At 45.8% G+C, this 19,914-nt stretch overlaps 1 protein-coding gene across 1 annotated transcript; it reads left to right on the top strand.

Annotated features, from left to right (window-relative positions):
- Positions 1 to 315: 315 nt before the first annotated feature.
- Positions 316 to 13,359, top strand: LOC126518218 (uncharacterized). The gene is made up of 4 exons (XM_050168060.2): positions 316 to 1,927; positions 5,503 to 5,685; positions 9,282 to 9,530; positions 13,340 to 13,359. The coding sequence occupies exons 1-4, from the start codon at positions 316 to 318 to the stop codon at positions 13,357 to 13,359; spliced, it is 2,064 nt and encodes a 687-aa protein (XP_050024017.2).
- The last annotated feature ends 6,555 nt before the right edge of the window (positions 13,360 to 19,914 follow it).

The raw sequence follows: 19,914 nt of genomic DNA, 5'->3' as shown, positions 1-19,914 counted from the left end.
TATGCAGAGCCAGCCAGCAAGGATTACGGCACGTCGGAAGGTCCGGTGTACTATATGCCACATCAAGCAGTTGTTCGTCGCGAAAGCCAGACGACAAAACTGAAGGTAGTATTTGATACATCATCTAGTGCCAAAAATCGCCTCTCACTGAACAATGTTTTGGAAAGTGGCCCAAACCTAAACCCAGAGCTCATTGATCTGCTGATCAATTTCCGCACTTACAACATTGCCATCCTTGCGGATATTGAAAAGGCCTTTCTCCAAATATCACTATCAGAGGGCGATCGGAACGCTGTGTAGTTTCTCTGGTACGCTATGACGCCAAAGAAAGGGGAAGAGCTTCCAGCTGTGGTGACCTATCGCATGACTCGCGTGCCATTCGGTGTCACGTCGAGCCCATTTCTCTTGGCTGCAACGTTGCAACATCATCTTGAAGGCCTGCCGGAACGGTATGCTGAAACTGCAGGTATTCTGCGCAAGCATCATTACGTGGACAACCTTGTAACTGGGGTTGACAGCCTTGACAAGGGTAAAGTCTTGTGCCAGGAATCCAACGATATATTGTCTCAAGCAGGGATGCGGCTACACAAGTGGATGTCGAACGACCGCGATCTCGTCAACTTCTTAGAGAATGGCAATGTGGAGAGAAGGAACGCTGATGCTGAACATGCTGCCGCTACAAAGGTATTGGGAGTAGGTTGGAATGCTCAGACTGACCCCTTTGAATACAACCTAACTTCACTCATCGACTTCCTCTCCGCAAGAGCTGACAACAAGAGATTTGTGCTGCAGGTCTCGGCAAGAATTTTCGACCCTTTTGGATTTATTTCTCCCACAACATTATGCGTAAAGGTAATGTTCCAGAAGTTGTGGGAGTTGGGAATTGGTTGGGATGATCCCTTGCCTGAGACATTGCAGCCTGAGTGGGACTGCTGGTGTAGGGAGCTTCCATGCATCGAAGGAGTGTCTATTCCAAGACTGATAGCGGCAGACTTTGGAAACGATGATACGGAGAAAGTGGTGCATCTTTTCTGTGACGCAAGCCCGAAGGCCTACGGTGCTGTCGCATATATCGTGACGAAGTCTCCGTTCGGACTAACAAATGTCAGCTTGGTCATGGCTAAATCAAGAGTGGCCCCTTTGAAACGCCTCTCGCTACCCCGATTGGAGCTGATGGGAGCCCTTATTGGCGCGCGACTATGCCACTACGTTGCCAAGGCCTTGGATCTGAAGAATGTTGCTACCATCCTCTGGACTGACTCCACAGTAGCTATGTACTGGATAAAGGGAAACGCTGCCAGATGGAAGCCCTTCGTGGCAAATGAAGTCTCAGAGTTACAAGCGCTGACAGATCCCAGTGATTGGAGACACTGCCCAGGCTCAGACAACCCTGCTGACCTAATCACCCGCGGCATACTCCCATCGGCCCTGCGGGAAAGCGAACTGTGGTGGAAAGGACCCCGCTGGCTACAAGAGGATGACACGTGTTGGCCAACGATAAGTGAGCCGAGCTCGAAGGTTGGGGAGTGCCAAATGGAAGAGCGAAAGGGGACGGTGATGCCCATAGTATCACCGTCATCCATGACAATTTTTAATGTTGAGAATTATAGTTCATTCAGCAGAGTCGTGCGAGTGACCGCGTGGGTCCGCCGCTTTGTCGACAACTGCCACAACAAAAAAGGAAGGACGATCGGCCCATTACGAGCTGAAGAAGTAATCAGCGCCGAAAGATACTGGTTGGCTAAAGCTCAAGAAGATGCGTTCAGCGACGGCATTTCAAACCTGAAGAATCAAAGACCGCTGCACAAGAGCTCTCCTGTTTTGCCTTTCAACCCGTACTTGGACAAAGAGGGCCTCATGCGAGTTGGTGGACGCTTGCAATTCAGTGATAACAACGAAGAGACTAAGCATCCCATCGTTCTCCCTGGCAAGCACCCCCTCACGTCACTGCTCATACGGAAGGAACATTTGAGAATGCTGCACGCGGGCGTACGTGATACTCTAGCACAGCTGCGAGAATCGTATTGGATTATCCGAGGACGTCAGACCGTAAAGAAAATTATCAAGCAGTGCCTCGTCTGTCACAGGCAAAGTTGCCCTCCCGCTACGGAACCAGTAGCACCACTTCCAGCTGACAGAGTGGCAAAGGGAAACCCGTTCGACATCGTTGGCATCGATTTTGCAGGGCCCTTGATTTGTCAACAGTCACGCGACAGCAAAAAAATGCTACATCGCTATTTTCACCTGTGCTGTGACACGTGCCGTCCACCTTGAGCTCGTCAGCGACCTGTCGGCTACAGCCTTCCTCTTGGCCTTTAAACGCTTTGTGGCAGGCCGTGGAATTCGCTCGACGGTGTATTCGGACAACGCGCTCGCATTCAAGCGTGTAGCCAGGGATCTAAAGGCAATGTTCATGCTGTTGCAAGTCGAGGAATTGCAGTCATACTTCACCGGAAACCAGATCACATGGAAGTTTATTGTTGAACGGGCAGCTTGGTGGGGTGGATTCTGGGAGCGGATGGTGCGATCTGTGAAAGTAGCATTGCGAAAGGTGTTAGGTCGGAGCACCTTGAGTTTCGAAGAACTGACCACCGTTCTTTATGAGGTGGAGGCCGTGATCAACTCACGCCCTTTGACTTTCATATATGATGATGCTCAAGAACCAGAACCACTGTCACCGGCTCATTTCCTTGTCGGAAGAAAGTTGACGACCCTTCCTCCACACCTGCTGCCGGACGAAATTCCTGGCGGTGGCGTGCATCTCTCACGACACTGGAAGTACCGGACTGCCATGGCCGACAGTTTCTGGAGACGGTGGCGGAAAGAGTACTTACTGGAGCTCAGATTGGCACATATGTGCCGACCAACGACATCGAGTGATCTGAAGAAAGGCGCATTGGTGCTCCTGAGGGAAGACCGCTTGAAACGCCACATGTGGAAGACCGCCAGAATTAAGGAAACATTTAAGGGTAGAGACGGCAGGGTGCAGTCCTGCAAACTGGTATTAAGTGGGGGAACTGAGGTGAAGCGACCGATACAGCTGCTGTATCCCTTGGGGATTGTGGAGCAATGAGCTCAATAACAGTTCGCTCATCTGGGGGAGGTTGTTGCATATCCTCCATTCTGGAGCCAAAGTCCCCCTCCCCAGCGGCGCCGGACATTTGATAAACCCCCGCGCTGCGGGCCGCCGACGAGGTGGCAAGGAGAACTCCCTCTCAGAGGCGCCGTACACTTGATACCCCTCAAACTACGTGCCTTACTGGCGGGCGCGATGTATACAAACCAACCGGCGGTGTGGTGGTGCCTTCCAAGTGTGGAGCGCATTCTGGCACGTGCGTGGTGCAAGAATGCCTGTGTGGTATGGTGTATTATAACTTTCTCCTTCTCAATACTCTCTCCCATTTCCCATACCTTCTAGTGAAAAATAAAGCAGTCTTCTTGATGCGCTCGAAGCGGAAGGACGTCTGTCGTTTTTCCATAAGTTCAAAGTTCTCCATCTCTTATTCCACAACACGCCTTCCTCTCGAGCAGCTCTTTGCCAGAAACACCTGCCAATTACAAAGGCCCATATCGCATGGTTTGCCAAGTCACTGATGTTAGCTACGAAGTCGTTCCAACCAGCCTCACAACATCCTCCGCTTCGGCCACCAGTGATATAGTCCACGTTGCCAGACGCAAGCACTAATGCTCACTCCAGTTACCTAACGGGACCATGGCGGCACTTTTGCCGCCGCGGATTGGGTTGTGATACGACAGGTGCGAGAGCAAGCGGGTATAGTCTATAGTCTGATTGACATTAGGAGAAACACATAAACCTGGGCTGGCCATGTAATGCGTAGTTTGGATCACCGGTGGACCAGTAGACTTACCGAATGGGTGCCAAGAGAAGGAAAGCATCGTCGAGGATGGCAGAAAGCAAGGTGGCGTAATGCAATTGACAAGTTTGCAGGGGCAGGTTGGGATCATTTGGGGCAGGACAGGAGTAATTAGATATCGCTGGGAGATGCCTTCGTCCTGCAGTATACATAAAAAGAGAATGATGTTGATGATGACAACAGGCGCTTAAGACACATGGCGCAAGCGAACACGAAGACGGACACCTGAGCTTGGCGCGAGTTCGTGTACATCTTGTCTCTGGCTGCGCTTCTCTAGTAAGTAAATAAAAATTAGTTCCTTTGTGTCTCTCCGCACGTAACAGCATAATGAATTGATCGCTGGCCCCATGACTCTTTGGGCCTTTACATTCTATTTTTTTTATTCTTGGACGCCGCCTTGTTGGGCTATTAGGGGAGCAATTTCCCAGTTTTCTGCAAAGTGACGTCGAATAACATGGCTGTGGAACATTGAACGCATCCGTACAACAATTTCCAGCTATACAAATGGACTATATAGTAACGCGAATTTGGTTGTGGCCGACAAAAGATGGCAATGCTAACATCCGAACACAGCGGCACTCAAAACGCTTCCGCGAGATACTCTATACTGCCGCCGAACCGAAAGTTGGGTAAGTTAATTAGAGATCGTAATGTAGCCTGCGCCTGGTTTGTCACCCGTGGCCTTCTTTATTATCAGATTGTCTTTTCGCACAGCCCACAGCTCGAGTGCATATTGTCACGCCGTATACCCCTGGACAACTTTCTGTGGCAATGAAGGGAAAGCTACGAGGGCTGAGCTTCTGCAGATGTTTTAATGCGTGAAGTAGTCAGGCCGCTGCCTGACAAGTACCAAATGCTACGTGGGAGGTTTTCGCGTTTGCCAGCACACAACGAAGGAAAAGCCTCAAAATAGGCAAACTTCAATACTAAGCCGTGTCTTTTGTCTTAATTAGGCTTTGCAAATGAGTGGCTTTTGTGTTCTTTTCACCAGGTTAAACTAACGTGGATGAAATTGTGGGGCTGTTTTCTCAAGTGCTCTCGCTCGTTCGCGCTTCTCCTCCGTAGCCTTCCTTTCATGGCAACAGGAAGTTCTGAAGAAAGGTCCATTGTCAAGACTGACTTCCGAATTTAACTCGAACCAGAGCTCAGCAAAATAAATAACTCTCAGCACAATGATAGCAGCCAGCACACTCCTCGATGCATGAAAATTTAATCTCCGAAATCAGAAGCGTCGGCTATTCATATACGGCGCAATGAACACAACAGCGCAATCAGTTGTGCTCGAACAAGTTTTAGAATACACCACCATTTGTGTCGCGCATGTAATCTGATCACAGAAGGAAGGTGCAGCTAGAACATAGACAAGAGAGATAACCAGCGAAACTGCCTATATATAAGGGAGCGCCTCCCGCTCAGCAGTAGATTTAAAATTTCCTTTAAGGACATAGACCCTGTTACCAGGAACATAGGTAGGTGCACGTCTCTTCCTTCTCCTCCTTTCAGTCTTTTCCTTCGCACCTTGAATTAATAGACGACTACACTAATGACCTTGTGGAGAGAGATGCCTGGACGAATGTTCGCACAGTCGTAGACTACACACGTGCGATCACATGTTCAACTCGCGCAGTGCTCTTTCCCAACTTGCTGCCGAGCGAGTACCTGGTGACGAACGCCATGGACCAGTTTGTCTTCAAGGCGACCGAGGACTTCGACTACTTGTGTACGGGCCTGGGCCCCAGGCGGGCCTTTGAGATGTCGCGGCACGACAGCCGCAATGCCGAACTGCTGCGGCTTGACCGGCCACTTCGCTGTGATTCGTGTCTCTGTTTTTGCTGCCTCCAGGCACGTATACGTCGCCAAAGGCTTATAGTTCGGCTGTAGAAAGTGTGCATACTCCGTTAAGAAATGCGGAAACTTTGGCCGTCGCGTCCCCACAATGCTCTCTAGAGCTATCTGCACGTCGCAACGAGAGCAACCTTATGGATGTAATTATCCGAGACCCCGGCTAACGAATTGCAGAAACTGAAGCGCTTGCGTTAGATCTACCGTGATACAGTCCAGAGGGGAGCGAGGCATGATGGTCGACAGGAGGTAAGGAGAGGAGGTGGAGTAATGCCGCGAACGGCCACGTCACGAAATGAGTAAAGAACAGTGTTGGCACTCTTAGCTCACAGCTCCCATACATGGTGGGCATGTGCGAGAGGCAAAAGACAAACCCAAGAAGGAACGAAAACTACTGCCTGACACCGCAGCCCTTGCGGGTAAATTTAGGTTTAGGGAACGGTACGGCAAGTTTACGTAATTTCCGGGCCGTACAACAACAAACCTCGCTAGTTTTATGGCCTACTCATAGAAAGCTTTCGAAGACAGGAGCCGACTTGTCAAAGTGTTGTTCCCAAAACTTTGCAAAACCGGTGTTTCTTGACCTTTTTTACGTTTGTATCGGCACTACCTGTCAGACCGCATATGTTTTGTCATTTCCAACGGACCGTCCTCAAGCACGCCCACTGTGTAAAAAGGCTCTGTGGACCGCTTCTCTACCGTCTCTTTAAATGATGTACCCACACTCGTAAAGAACTTCCTTCCGTTATGCGCACGACAAACACATGTGTATTTTTTTAAGTTCGCAGCCTTTGTGACTGCATTTTACTTGAAAAAGAGGCATGCGCAGTTGCGATGAATGCGTGTAAAACAAACTAGTGAGAAATGGCCGAAAGGCTTAAGTGATGTCACATGCACGCAATAAAGATGAGTTGCATAGTGTTTAAAAACAGCGCTAAAAGTGTGCGCCGGACAACAGAATAGAGAATGGGAGGAAGAACGGGTTCGGATGGAGAGCGCCGTGTGTGGCCCATCCTCTGTTCGGTTGCGCAGTGTTTTCAGACCTGTTCTTTAAATATTGTGGAAGCCACCAAGCCGCCAAATATGGCATTCTTCAGATGAGTTACGTTCCCCTACGACCTGGCCAGGGCCACACACTTTCTATAGCGGGAAGTTGGAATCTTGGAATCATGTTCGATTCCAGCCTCACATTTTCACCCCCCCCACAATATATCACTAAGCGCGGTCGACACACAAATGATGCAGCAAGTAAAATTTTCGGGGAGTTCTGAAATGCAGGTGTATTTCTTAAGCTGCGCACCTCCATCTCAGACTTCGGTTGGAACATGCCGCTGTCGTTTGGAACATCATTTGCCGGTCTGAAGGAAATTGAGTAGACATGAGTTCAAAGAATTTTTTTTTTTCTTTCTACCTGCATATCGCTGCTTCAAGCAAGTCATTCGCGAACACCAGTCTTGCTCTCAGCCCTCCCTTGGTCTAGAACACGTGGTCCTGTGACGCACGAAACCTGAGTTAACTTCCTTATTCAAGGTTGTAAATGGTCTAATTGAATACGCGGAAAAATTGGATAGCGACAGTATAAAAATTCCGCGTAAAATAACTAAGGTGTCTTGAACTTTTCGTGTGTACACCTCTCGCGCCTCAAAGAATCGCTTGACCAGGGTGCTGCATCCCTGCAGCAAACACTCACAAGAAATTGACATACTTCACAGGCGTTTGCATATTTTGTAAGCAGCACTCAAATCAATTTCATGACCTATTTCTAAAGATGGCATTGTTGTTAGGTAGGAGGGAGGGAGCGGGGGAGGTATTGTGCTCCGGCAGCCACTGCGCATTTCGCTACTGTCCATAAGGGGAACCGACGCTCGCGGCTCAATATCGCATCCCATGTATGAAGAACAACGGGAGCCCAGTGCGAAAGGGAGTGGGGGGGGGGGGGGGGGTGTGTGGCTTCGACTCCGCCAACAAGTGCATAGTTTGCGAGGCCGCGGTCGGTCGCATGCGCCGTAGCTTGAAGTGGACGTGCAGACGGCTCGCACCTTTGTGCGCGCTGTGCTATCGCCGTTCTTGCGTCGAAGCGATAGACGGCACGAGGATCACTTCGCTCGCTGCTGCTGCCGCACTTGCTCGCAGCATCGTTCTGACAGCGAGCCTCCGCGCTCATAAACTGCAATGCGTTCACGTTTGTTTTTTGAGCGCTGAACACTATGCTTGCTAATTGTATTAATAAACGAAAGTTTCGAAGCTTATACGGCCGTTAAAACTGCTAACCTTACTTCGTGTAGCTGCGTACGAATTTCCTATCGCAATCGGCGATTGACCTTTCACGCGAACCTGCGAATTGTTTGGAAATGGCAATTGTATAGAATGTGCTCTTTTATTCCTGTTTGTTGATATATTTAGGGATGCGTATGATCATTTTTAAGCGCTTTAGGGATTTTTAGAAATCAGTCTTTAAAGATAACATAAATAGCCTTTGAGCTAGGTTATTCCGAAGCGGTCATATTTTGTACGTGAAATAAAAACGCATATTCAACTAATTCAAAAACTTAGCAGTTATCGTGGTAATTTCAATTTACGAATTGTATCCAGATAGCTTGCCCGATATATCAGCTTGGAATGAATTTATAGAATGACACCAATTTGCAGATATGCGTTATTACTATACTATACTATATTACTATACTATAAGGATGCACGCTTGTTCCACTTACATATTTAACAGAACGGAGTTTTCTGCACTGAACACAGCCGTAAGTGGTACGCGCATGTATTTCGTCACACACGAATCATATCTTGAAACTAGTGTCCCCCTGGATATTCATTCAAAGTGGTATGATACGTCTTGCAAAGTCAGCGGCTGCAAATAGTCCATTCCAATTTGCCGTAATATAATTAAAATGTGAATAAGTGAGCTTTCCTTAAACCGTTGAATAATTGTTTTCATTTCTCGTACATGTTCTCCTATTCGAATAATCCAATTCAAAGACCATAATCATGATAACTTCTCAAAACTTTAAAACTTGAAAACCATAACCCCGTGTATGTCTGTACACATGTATACGCCACTACCTTGACACCCAAGTTTTTCCCGGACACGTTAATAAAATTGATTATCATCGTGATTATGATCGTTATTACTATTACTGTACTAAGTAGCTAGGTAAGAAAGTATCATAGGAGCCCACGGAAGGTTTGAGCAGACCTAGCAAAATATCTGTATATATTGCTTATCTATAATAAAGATTATTATTAGTAGTATCAGTATTATAGGACCTAGCAGAATTCTCGTTTAAGGTTTAATGTGTTTGGCGTATAATGCCCAGAGTTTCCCACGTTTTGCTCATCATTTCCTTTTGTTCTTACCTATGTTTTGCAGCTTTACTTTGGACAATATGCGTGCGCGAGCTCTCGCACATTAGGGTTGCTCTAAGGCATAGTAAATAAATTATTACTATTATCATTCGCTTCCTTGTCTACAGAAAATGGGCGTGCGTGATCATTCAGGTGCAACGATCGGCTCCGTCAAGATGCAGTGCACCCTGATATATCCGAATTTCTCAGTGCTGGACAGCGAGAAGAACGCTATCCTGCTGATTAAGGGGCCCTGCTGCACAAGACCCATCTGTTGTGAGAACGTGGAGTTCGATATCGTAACCATGGACGGCGTCACAAAGATTGGCGGGATAACGAAGCTCTGGGGCGGATTGTACAACGAAGCCTGCAGCGTACGCGACAGCTTCGCGGTCACCTTCCTCTTCGACTTGGACGTCGAGATGAAGGCCGTGCTGCTCGGGGCCCGTCTTTCTACTTGTGAGTGGTTGGTTGATTGAGTCTCTGGTGTTGGGGCGTTGGAGTGCTGCCAATTTAGACGACCTGGTGATTGTCGCTTGCACTGAAAGCTTATAGTGCACGACCGTTCTTGCATTTAGCCTCGATCCATACGCGACCACCGCTGCCGTGGAGTTGAACCGGCGATCCCGTGCACAGCAGTAGAACGCCACAGCCAGCGAGTGGCCGCGGCGGGTAACTGCCTGTGCACGGGAGGCAAGCTCACACACACTCACACCAGATCGTCAGAGCTTGACAGTGGGCGACAAGACACACCCTAACAACACTGCTCGCGGAGGGCTAACCTTCAAGGGGCAGCATTGTCCGTAGCTCGCTTTTCCGGAAACAATGACTTCCGGGATGTTTGGAGAGAGTACAGCACAGCACGCGTCGGCTGGTCAGCGTTTCAGCACAGTGTCGAGCACTCGACGCCGTGAGCCTGGTGTGAGGAACGCGTTTGGCCGTAGTTCGAGCGAAATCTCGCGAAAGTTCTTGTAATCTCCAAAACTGAACGACTGAGAATGCCGCCCCTGGAATCTTACATGTATTACCGGTGTCACTATGGCAATCAAACTCGCAATCATTTGCGAGTTCCCACCGAGTGTCTTTCCGCAAGGAACATTACTAGAGGTTGCTCTCTATTGCCTGTTCGTCGCCCACTAGGCTGATATACATACAGCATCCTTTTAGTGCGTTAAGGTTAAGAGCGTCAACGTGGAAAAATGTATGCCTGTGAAGTACGGGAAACCGGTCATGGAGTAGAAGTAAAATACATATTGTGACAAGGCATGAGGCGTTTATTCGGAACGCTCGGCGCGAAAGCATTGGACGGGACGAGACCGTTAGGCCGAACATTGGACGTGCGGGCAACTAGCGTGCATCAAGCTACCATCCTTGTCGGCGTACCCTCGCGCCTTTTCCCTCTCACCTGCAGCATATGGAACATGACGGCGACATGGACGGAGAAAATTGGCTTGCAGTGCCCGCATAATTACTATAGCAACAAATCAGAAAGAAAAGAAAAGGTAGGATCGTTTCACATAATTTTCCCAGATAAAAATGTGGCACTGCAATGCTAGGCACAATTTCGACATTTGTTGCGCATTTTAGCGAGGAACCTGTAGTCGTGATGGTGCTAGGGCGAACCGGGCGAACAGATTATAGCAGTGACGAGGTTGGAATGTGATCAGCTGCTTAAATTAGTACCTGATCTTTTGTCAACTAAGCTGTAAATCAAATGTGACAAACCGAGCGCTGCCACAGACTTGGGAGACCTAATCCGTACAAAGAAAGGCCTATGATTTTACACTAATGGAATGCAGCACCATGATTAAAATACTACATAACACGAGTAAACTGAAGAATTCGAAGGTTTCCATTAGCGAAGATTTTTCTTTTAGTGTGCGCGAGATTCGTGGCAAGCTATGGAAGCCCTATGTTAATCTAAGAAAGAATTCCGACCAGGCACGATTGAACTACGACTCGCTTTAACGTAGTTATCAATGGCCACACTTGGGACGATGCGAAAGAATGTGTTGTCAAGACTACCAGAACTCTCCTTACCAGCAGTTACAATTGACTGCAATCTAACTGAAGACTGACATTTTTATATATAAGTGCGCGTTTTGTACCCAATAAAACTGAACACTCAAACTGTTTTGTGGATTGTCGCGACGCATCTTTTGTTTGTTTAACGAAAACTTCGTTGAGCGATGTTATTTCCTATGTTTAATTTTTGCCATCTGGGTACACGGTTCTACGGAGAGCAGGATTTTAGCGATATTAGCATTATTGCTAAGTTGCAACATGGGTTCCGTACTTGGCCACTCAATTGTCACACTGCTCATCGAATTCACTGATGATGTTTCGTTGCCACTAGCCATTCGTGAACACATAGACGTCATCTTTATAGATTACGCGAAAGGATTTGACACAGTTCGCCACAAAAAATTATCCTTAAACTACTCTCGGTTCTTAAAAATGAGGAAATACTTGAGTGGCTGAATAGATCATTGGATTCGAAATCTGAACTTGTTCCTCTTAACAAGCTCACTCGCTGTCAGCTACCGTTCATTCAGGTGTCTCCCAGCGCTCCGTCTTGGGGCCACTAATATCAATTATATATATATATATATATATATATATATATATATATATATATATATATATATATGTGTGTGTGTGTGTGTGTGTGTGTGTGTGTGTGTGTGTGTGTGTGTGTGTGTGTGTGTGTGTGTGTGTGTGTGTGTGTGTGTGTGTGTGTGTGTGTGTAGCGTTTTCGCTTGCTTTTTCGACTGGAGCCACTCCTTCCAGTCAAATGTCGGTTAATTTTAAACAAACAGCGCCAATGACTGCTTTTCACACACACACAAAAAAAATACCCTTTGTATTTCGCTTACAGTAACGGAAGCAAATATGTCAAGGGCGTCAACGAATTCAAGTGTCTTGGAATCATCACTTTCACGACTAACTTAATATGGCCCGAGCACATCAAACTCATCTGTTCAAAGGCGTTTCAGAGGCTTAGTTATGTCAACCGCACACTGAAAAATGTCACTAAAAGTGCAAACTCACGGCTTACAAAATACCAGTCCGACCCCTCCTTGAATACGCCTTTATAATCTGGTGCCCTCACCATAAATGTGACGTAGATAAACTTGAAGCTGTACGAAAGAAAGCGATGCGATTTATATACGGCAGGTACCATCGTCATTTACCACCCTCCTCTCATGCTCAGCTATTGCCCCTAATGTTGCTGAATCAGACAGGCACATGTGGTCGTCTTATCATGCTCCACAAAATTATCAGATCTGTTCTTGTCCACGTGCTTATATCTATCGTCATGAGCTCTGTGCGCTGAAAGGGCCACTCAGATTTGTTGAATCATTTCCCTCTTATGTCGCAACTGAACTGGTTTAAATTTACTTTGCTTCCGTTAGCAATTAAATTGTGGAGCAAGCTTGATGGATCCGTTTGACGAATGACCACGGACCAATTTTCTGCGGAAGTGATAAAATATATATCGTGTTACTATTCCTTAGTATTCTTACGTTTGTTCTGGATTCTGTCAAACTGTTTTACCTCTCTTGTGTGATCATTTAGCCTGTTATATTCTGTAATGTGTTGTTGCATCTTTTTAGTTTTGTATTGACCCCTCCATGCTAGGTGTCGTATGGAGGCCGCAATATTTGTAAAATAAGATAAATAATGAAGGAATAGGTAGGTGAATCTCAACACTGTGACATATATTTACCATTTGCCCATACAATGCGGGCAACGTAACTTATTGTTCTTCTCAAACTTCAATTTATTCTTTCCTTTTATGAAATGCCGAAATGTTCATAAGGCTGTTCGGAGTAGAGAAAGTGGGAATATTGAGTTTTACCCGAGAACATAAGAGGCAATAACTACATATGCAGTGCCGACTGTCTCCTAATGAAGGATATTCCGGTAAACGACACAGTGGGCATGGTCTACGAATACACTAAAGAAAGAAAAAAATTAAACAGACCGGCAAGAAAATTTGAAGGCATCCTCAGAGAACCATAAGATTGATGACTTGTTAATCTACTTCGATTAGATCTCTTTTAACTTAGGCTATCTTGAAGCGAACGAATGATGTAGCACAGCACGGCAATATTCTGCGATAGCATTTATAACACAGTTTATATATATATATATATATATATATATATATATATATATATATATATATAAACTGTGTTATAAATGCTATGCCTTTATAACACAGTTGCTATGCTATGCTATGCATAAATGCTTGCATTTTGTAGGCATCCGAGACGTGATGTGAGCAGTTAGAAGGTACCAGTTTCTAATGGCTGTTTAACTTGAAATCTGTTTTACGCACCAAAACCACCATTTGATAATAAAACACGATGTAGTGAAGGATTCCGGATTCATCTTGACCACCAGGGGGCCTTTAGCCTTCTCCCGCCTTAGCCCGCTACCTCGTGCTTAGATACTGCTTAGAAGCACAACACAGTAGTCGCTAGGCCACACGGCTGGTTTGTAATCCTGGTGTTACATGGGTCAATTTTGATCGCGACCGAGCCCGATTAGAATCGCTTTTTTTCATCCCGATTGGCTTCTCCCAGGCTGAAGAAAAATTTCATTCATAACGGGATTGGTTGCTATAAGAAGAAGGGATCTCATCGCGATAGAAAAATTTCATTCGAAACGGGCTTGATTGCTATAAGAAGTGCTCTGTGTGACAACTTGTGTAAGTCGATACGTGATCTGTATTTCTGATATAACGCAAAAATCCGTCGACCACTTAGGTTAAAATAAACCCACTAACTGGACGTGGTTTTGTGACTCTGCGCAGGACTGCATACACTACGAAGGCGGAGTCTGTGCGACGTGCCAGAGTTGTGCCTGTCGTCTAACCTTCAGAATTTTTTAATGTTGACAACATATTAGACATACGCACAAGATTCCAAGTTACAACACTCTTGACCGTTGCGAAAAAAAAAAAAAAAAAAAAAACGTAGGAACAATGTCTAATGCCATTGTACTCAAATACCGTCAAATTCATTATGCAATGTGCCTAACGACTCAATACAAAAAACACTTCAAATTCGAATGATGTTCTACATGTATAAAAATATTTTTTGTGCAAAAATAAACGTTATCCAACGTGTACAACATTATAAACCAACAGCAAGCGCACAAAGTCAATCACACATCCAATTTGGGTGCGTAAATACAAAATAAAAGGAAAAATAAAGTGCGGTAACCCTGAACATGACAAGCAAGCAGTTTCCTTCAGCGCGCATGTGCGCACCCTTTCTGTCACACCTTCCCTCTCCCCTTTTCTTTATATTCCCGAGCGTGAATAAACCCGGCGTTCTTCGGCTGGAACGACTGCCTCGTTCAATACGGGAGGGGCGTTGCCTCCACCCGTTAACCATCGTAACAGAAATGAAATTTGAAACACGGACATGGATACACTAAAGTATATATGAATGAAGGCAAAAAAACACAAAAATAAAAATAGTTCATGAAATTATATGCGTATTCTCAAAACAAATTTTCTTATTCATGGGAAGCCATTGTTCATTTAATCAGCTCATTTCAATTTCAAAGAATATGTCTTGCCTTTTTAGCCATTCTTTTATTTCCTTTATAAAGGTGCGTAAAGAAGAATTTAAGAGCACAGATTTACTGCATCTGTTCATTCTTTTTGTGGACTGATGGACAAATGAGTCTGTCGCGTAATTTCTCCTTGTGTTTCGTGTGTGTTATGTGGTGTGTCTGAAGAAGAATTCTGAACGGTTACGTTCAAGACATTTTGCACTTGGGCCTCTCTTTCGAATTTCTAGAAGTTGCATACATTCTATCCTGTCTGCACGTAACTTATCACGTTTTTGTAAGAATGGTGGCGTTGTTAGCTGGAAAAAAAGCGGTAGTAAAATGGGAAAGTACCTTTTTGTGAGCTTATCAATGTCGTCTATTATGTTGTGGTGGTTGTACGCCATAAAAATACTTCGAAGCAAAACTTTGAATGAATACATGCATTATACACTTTCTTCAGCCATAGAGAGATCACGGGTGCAATTCTGTAGAATACGTCTACATTTTTTTAATTCACTGCACATGAAATTTCCATGTGTATTCCACGATAATTCTTCACTAGAATGTGTTCCCAAAAATTTTGTTGTTTCACATGTCTGATAAGTGAATTGTTAGATTTTACTTGTATTCTGCGCGAATTCTAAATATAAGTTGTTTTATTTGCGTTCAGCTGGCATTTGTTCGTCATCAACCGATTAGATAACGCAGATGCGGACTCATTTACACACTGCTGCAATTCTGTAGTGTTATCCGCTGTAAAGAACCAATTTATGTCACCTGCATACATTTCAATATTTCGGGAACCTGGCAAATTTATTATCAGTCACGTAAATTAGAAATAATACCGGACCTAAGTTTGAACCTTGTGGGACATCTTGCTGTGGCATAAGCACGTCAGATGCAGTAGCATCCAGCTGAAATGTTTTTACTGGATACACAAATTTTTGATCAAATCATTAGCAAGCGCTTGTACTGCTTGCGTTTGCAATTTTTCACTCAGAATATAAAGTGGTCAATGAAATAAAATGCATTTCTCAGATCGAAAAAAATAACAGGCTAACCGTTCATTTTCTATCTGCAATATTGGTGGCCATTTGACCTTTAATATCCAACAAAGCTTGCTCTGCTGACTTTTTCAAAGCCGTGTATTGACATGGCGCATTCATGTAGTGTTTCGTGCAAAAATTTACAGTCTTGCATAGGTAACACTTTCAAAAGGTTTTTTAAAATAAAGCGAACTGAAATCGGCCGCTAATTTGACAATTGCTCTAAGCTTCCCCCACTGAAAATAGGCGGGACACGCGATATGTTGAGCTCGTCTGGAAAGACGCCTGCATAAGAGACAAGATTATAACATGTACGAGCGCTGGTCTTGAAATGTGTGACACATAATTAACCGAAACGGGACTCGTACCATCCACGCCAGCGGAAGCATCATGCCTTTCTTGAATGCCTTCATCAAGCCACATACTTCAAGACAAGGTGGTTTCAACAAAAGTGAATTCGACTGACGTGGTGTAGAAAATTGTTACTGTTTCCAATTTCAACGTGTGCAGGGTTCATGTAAGTGTTAATAAGATGCGTGTTCATGCAGCTAACCAATTCCGCACGTTCTATGTTGCGCCCATTTAAGTATGCATTTGCAGATTAGTGAATTTCTTCCTGCTACTCCATCAACCACATCCCATATTTTTTATTTGGATAATTCGTATATTCGAGAAGATGCTGCCATAGTAATAACACTTGGCTTTCTTTAAATGACTTCCTAGTGGATTTAAAAATTTTTGTAGATCACGAATAGGTCCGTCTGCCGGATGCGCATCAAAGTTTTATACATACCGTCTTTCTTTTTGATGCGTTCGTAAAAGTATTTGTCGGCCCAAAAGTTGCACGCCTTTTAAGCCACTGGCTGAGGTGGAAAAGCTAAGTCATAGCACGCGAGTACATTTCGTTGAAACGGAGCAAACGCTCTACATCCCGTATCCCTTGCCAGTCTGTGCACTGGAGTAGACATCAGAATTGCTCTAGGGTATTCAGTATTGTAGTAATCGCACCGCTGGCACGAGTTGTTGGGGTCTCTGTGCTGACGCCCGTTATTGCCAATGGGTCGCAAGCCCCAAGGGTAGCGTTGGCCTGGCGGCCTGGGGCACTGGAAGCATCCGAAGGTCCCGGCAAAGCAAGAGAAGACTGGTAACAGAACAACTTGTTTATTCTAACATGGCAAAAGAGCGGCCGGTCAGGTCGACCGAAGTGGAGAGACGGGAGAGCACGTAACTCAACAGTACAAATCGGAGCCTCTCTCCTGGCGTCCGGGTGGCAGCTGCTCTTATACTCTCGGCGTCGCGGTCCAAAAGGGAAGGTCACGGGAAGAGCCCACGCGACGGCGGAGCATGAGCCCACGACGGCGCGCACGGTCGAGCCGAGAGACATGTTGAGCCGAGAGACATGGTGAACCGAGTGTAGTGACGCATCGCCAACCCGCCCACACGACGGCGCGCACGGTCGAGCCGAGAGACCTCCTGGCTCCTCATTTGGGGAACTCCGCTCCCCGGCTGCCGCGCTTTGACAAGCGAGGGCACACACATACACACGCACACACGAAGACACGTGGCACTGAAACACGCCTGGACACGCTTGGCGGGGAAGCGTTGCGGCGGCGTCGCACGGGCCAAAATGTCCGCCGCTTTGAACGAAGCCCCGGCGTCCGTTGCATCCGCGCCGGCATTACCGCGCGTTGTAGGCGAAACGTAACAGTATGAATATTCGGCGAATTTGCCGTTTGCTATCTTTGATTAGCTTCGCAGAATTTTTCGGTATAAGACAAAACGCAGGTAGATGGCCACTTGCGGGTGCTATTAGTAATACCGACTTCGCATCGGGTTCTTTTGAATTCGAAACGTATATGTCTAAAAATGTTGCGCTATTGACTCTTATCCTTGTTGGTGAAGTAATGTAATTTCTGCCGTCATAACAAGAAAACAAATTTTAAATTTCTACAGGCCCAAGTTTCTTCAGTGATGAAGTTAGCTTTCACATGCCTCCTAAATGCGCATGTCTTACCATTCGATCGGCTCAAAGGTAATAGCTCTTAAATAAAACTACAAAATGCTGCCTTATCTCCATTTACATGTCTACATATTACGTTTACACTAGCTTTATTTATGTGCACGGTCAAACACCTACATATTTAGCAATGATAGGAAACTCGGCAATAATAATTCATTTTAATAATATTTGACTTAGACTGCTACCCCTCCGCCTGCCTTGCTTTCTCTTATATGATGCGACCGATACCCAGACAGCTATCTACCAGGATTATTTGCGGTTAGCCACGTTTCCGTGAAAAGTACACCAAATTTCTCGGTTCATCACTGTAATAACTCATTTGGTCCAACTTATTTTAGGGTCCTAGTTTATCATCAGGTTACTTTAAATAGCTCCTTAATAGGGATGACGCGACAAATTGCCAAGCCCCACGCCATTTGCAGTCCACAGATAATAAAAATTAAATTATGGGGTTTTACATGCCAAAACAACTGTCTGATTATGAGGCACGCCATAGTGGAGGGCATCGGAAATTTTTACCACCTGGGGTTCTCTAACGTGCACCTACATCTAAGTACGCGGTTGTTGCCGCATTTCGCCCCCCACCGAAATGCGGCCGCCGTCACCGGGATTCGATCCCGGTACCTCGTGCTCAGCAGCCCAACACCATAGCCACTGAACAACCACGGCGGATCGCAGTCTAGGCACATTGCCACTTCGTTTCCATTCTTTTCTGTGAAGCAGACCCGAGAAGGTTCACGTTTTGTTGCCCCAAATACTCGTTAAAGTCAACCGTGTTGTCGGAGGTGAAACCAAGACCTTTTGATGTTAGAAGTGTTCTTTTTTTTTTTCACATCTACACGGTTTATTCTTGCTCCCGGCACGAAACGCATGGCACTGTTTTTGACGCCAGTCTTTATAGTGGAGACCCAGTGACACGTGTGAACTTCGCTTTCAGAAATACTGTTGCCAATCGAAAGCCAAATTAATGTTATCACTGTCATGACGTCATTACCACAGGGCACGCCTTCAACATTAAAATTATCGGCTCTTTAATGCTGTTCTAGTTGGTTTAGTGTCTGCGCCAACCTTTCTTTTTTTCAGTACTACGATGATCGTTCAGCTTGACCAACTCCTTGATCTCTAACCTCAAATCGACCATATCTTTTGTGAGACCCTGTCCTCCATCACATGCCGTGGAGCGAAAATGCACGCTGTCATTCAATTGTCTGAGCGCCGTTCTCATGTCCCGCTTGAAGTTCTCTACCTGTCGACACAATTTTATTCCCATCAATTTCGTCTAACAAGCTCAGATCACAAAACAAGTATGCGTCAGCATCAAACAACACGTTATTCGGCCGCAGCGCACAGGACAATATATTAAAACGCTTAACTACAAAGCAGCTAACTCAGCTGCGAAAGCAGACGACAGATATTAGCGTAGTACAGATAGTACGCTGCAGCCGAACTGCGAACCGCCGTGGTTGCTCAGTGGCTATGGTGTTGGGCTGCTGAGCACGAGGTCGCGGGATCAAATCTCGGCCACGGCGGCCGCATTTCGATGGGGGCGAAATGCGAAAACACCCGTGTGCTTAGATTTATGTGCATGTTAAAGAACCCCAGGTGGTCAAAATTTCCGGCGTCCTCCACTACGACGTGCCCCATAATCAGAAAGTGATTTCAGATAGACAGATTTTATTTCTCTCAAAACAACGTACAGAAATGAGAGAGGACGGAAGGGAAAAAGCTGCCGCATGCAGCTTGAGCACCCCTACACCCTACAGAGCAGCTGTGTGGTGAAAAACAAAGGCAATGCGACAGGTTGCAAAGTATATACAGAAACAGAATCCAAAATCACAATACTCGTAATGTATTGCATAATTGTGTCTCGGTGTCTGAACCACCATTACAGTTCTGGGGCTTGTGATGTGGCAGGTGCCGGGTGATCCAAATGTCCGGGGTGAGGTCCAAGATATGAGAAAGAGGGTTGATTTACAATTCTAAAGAAAGTGCAAAATCTTAGAGGGAAACATATACCGTCTAGGCTGCTGTCATTAACCCTAAGCGAAAACGCACTTTCCTTACCTTTATTCAAAAACGTGTGCGCGGAGCTTGAGCTTGACCATGCAAATTGGTCCTTTGAGCTGTAGGGCGTGTTTCCCGTTGATATGCGCGACGTCTTTGTCTCGCCTTTCTGATGACGAGTTCCGGAATTACGATACCACCT

The sequence above is a fragment of the Dermacentor andersoni genome, chromosome 11 (assembly GCF_023375885.2).
Source record: "Dermacentor andersoni chromosome 11, qqDerAnde1_hic_scaffold, whole genome shotgun sequence".
NCBI classification, from domain to species: domain Eukaryota; kingdom Metazoa; phylum Arthropoda; class Arachnida; order Ixodida; family Ixodidae; genus Dermacentor; species Dermacentor andersoni.
The sequence above is the reverse complement of the archived record's forward strand: the minus strand, read 5'-3'. Positions and strand labels throughout refer to the sequence as shown.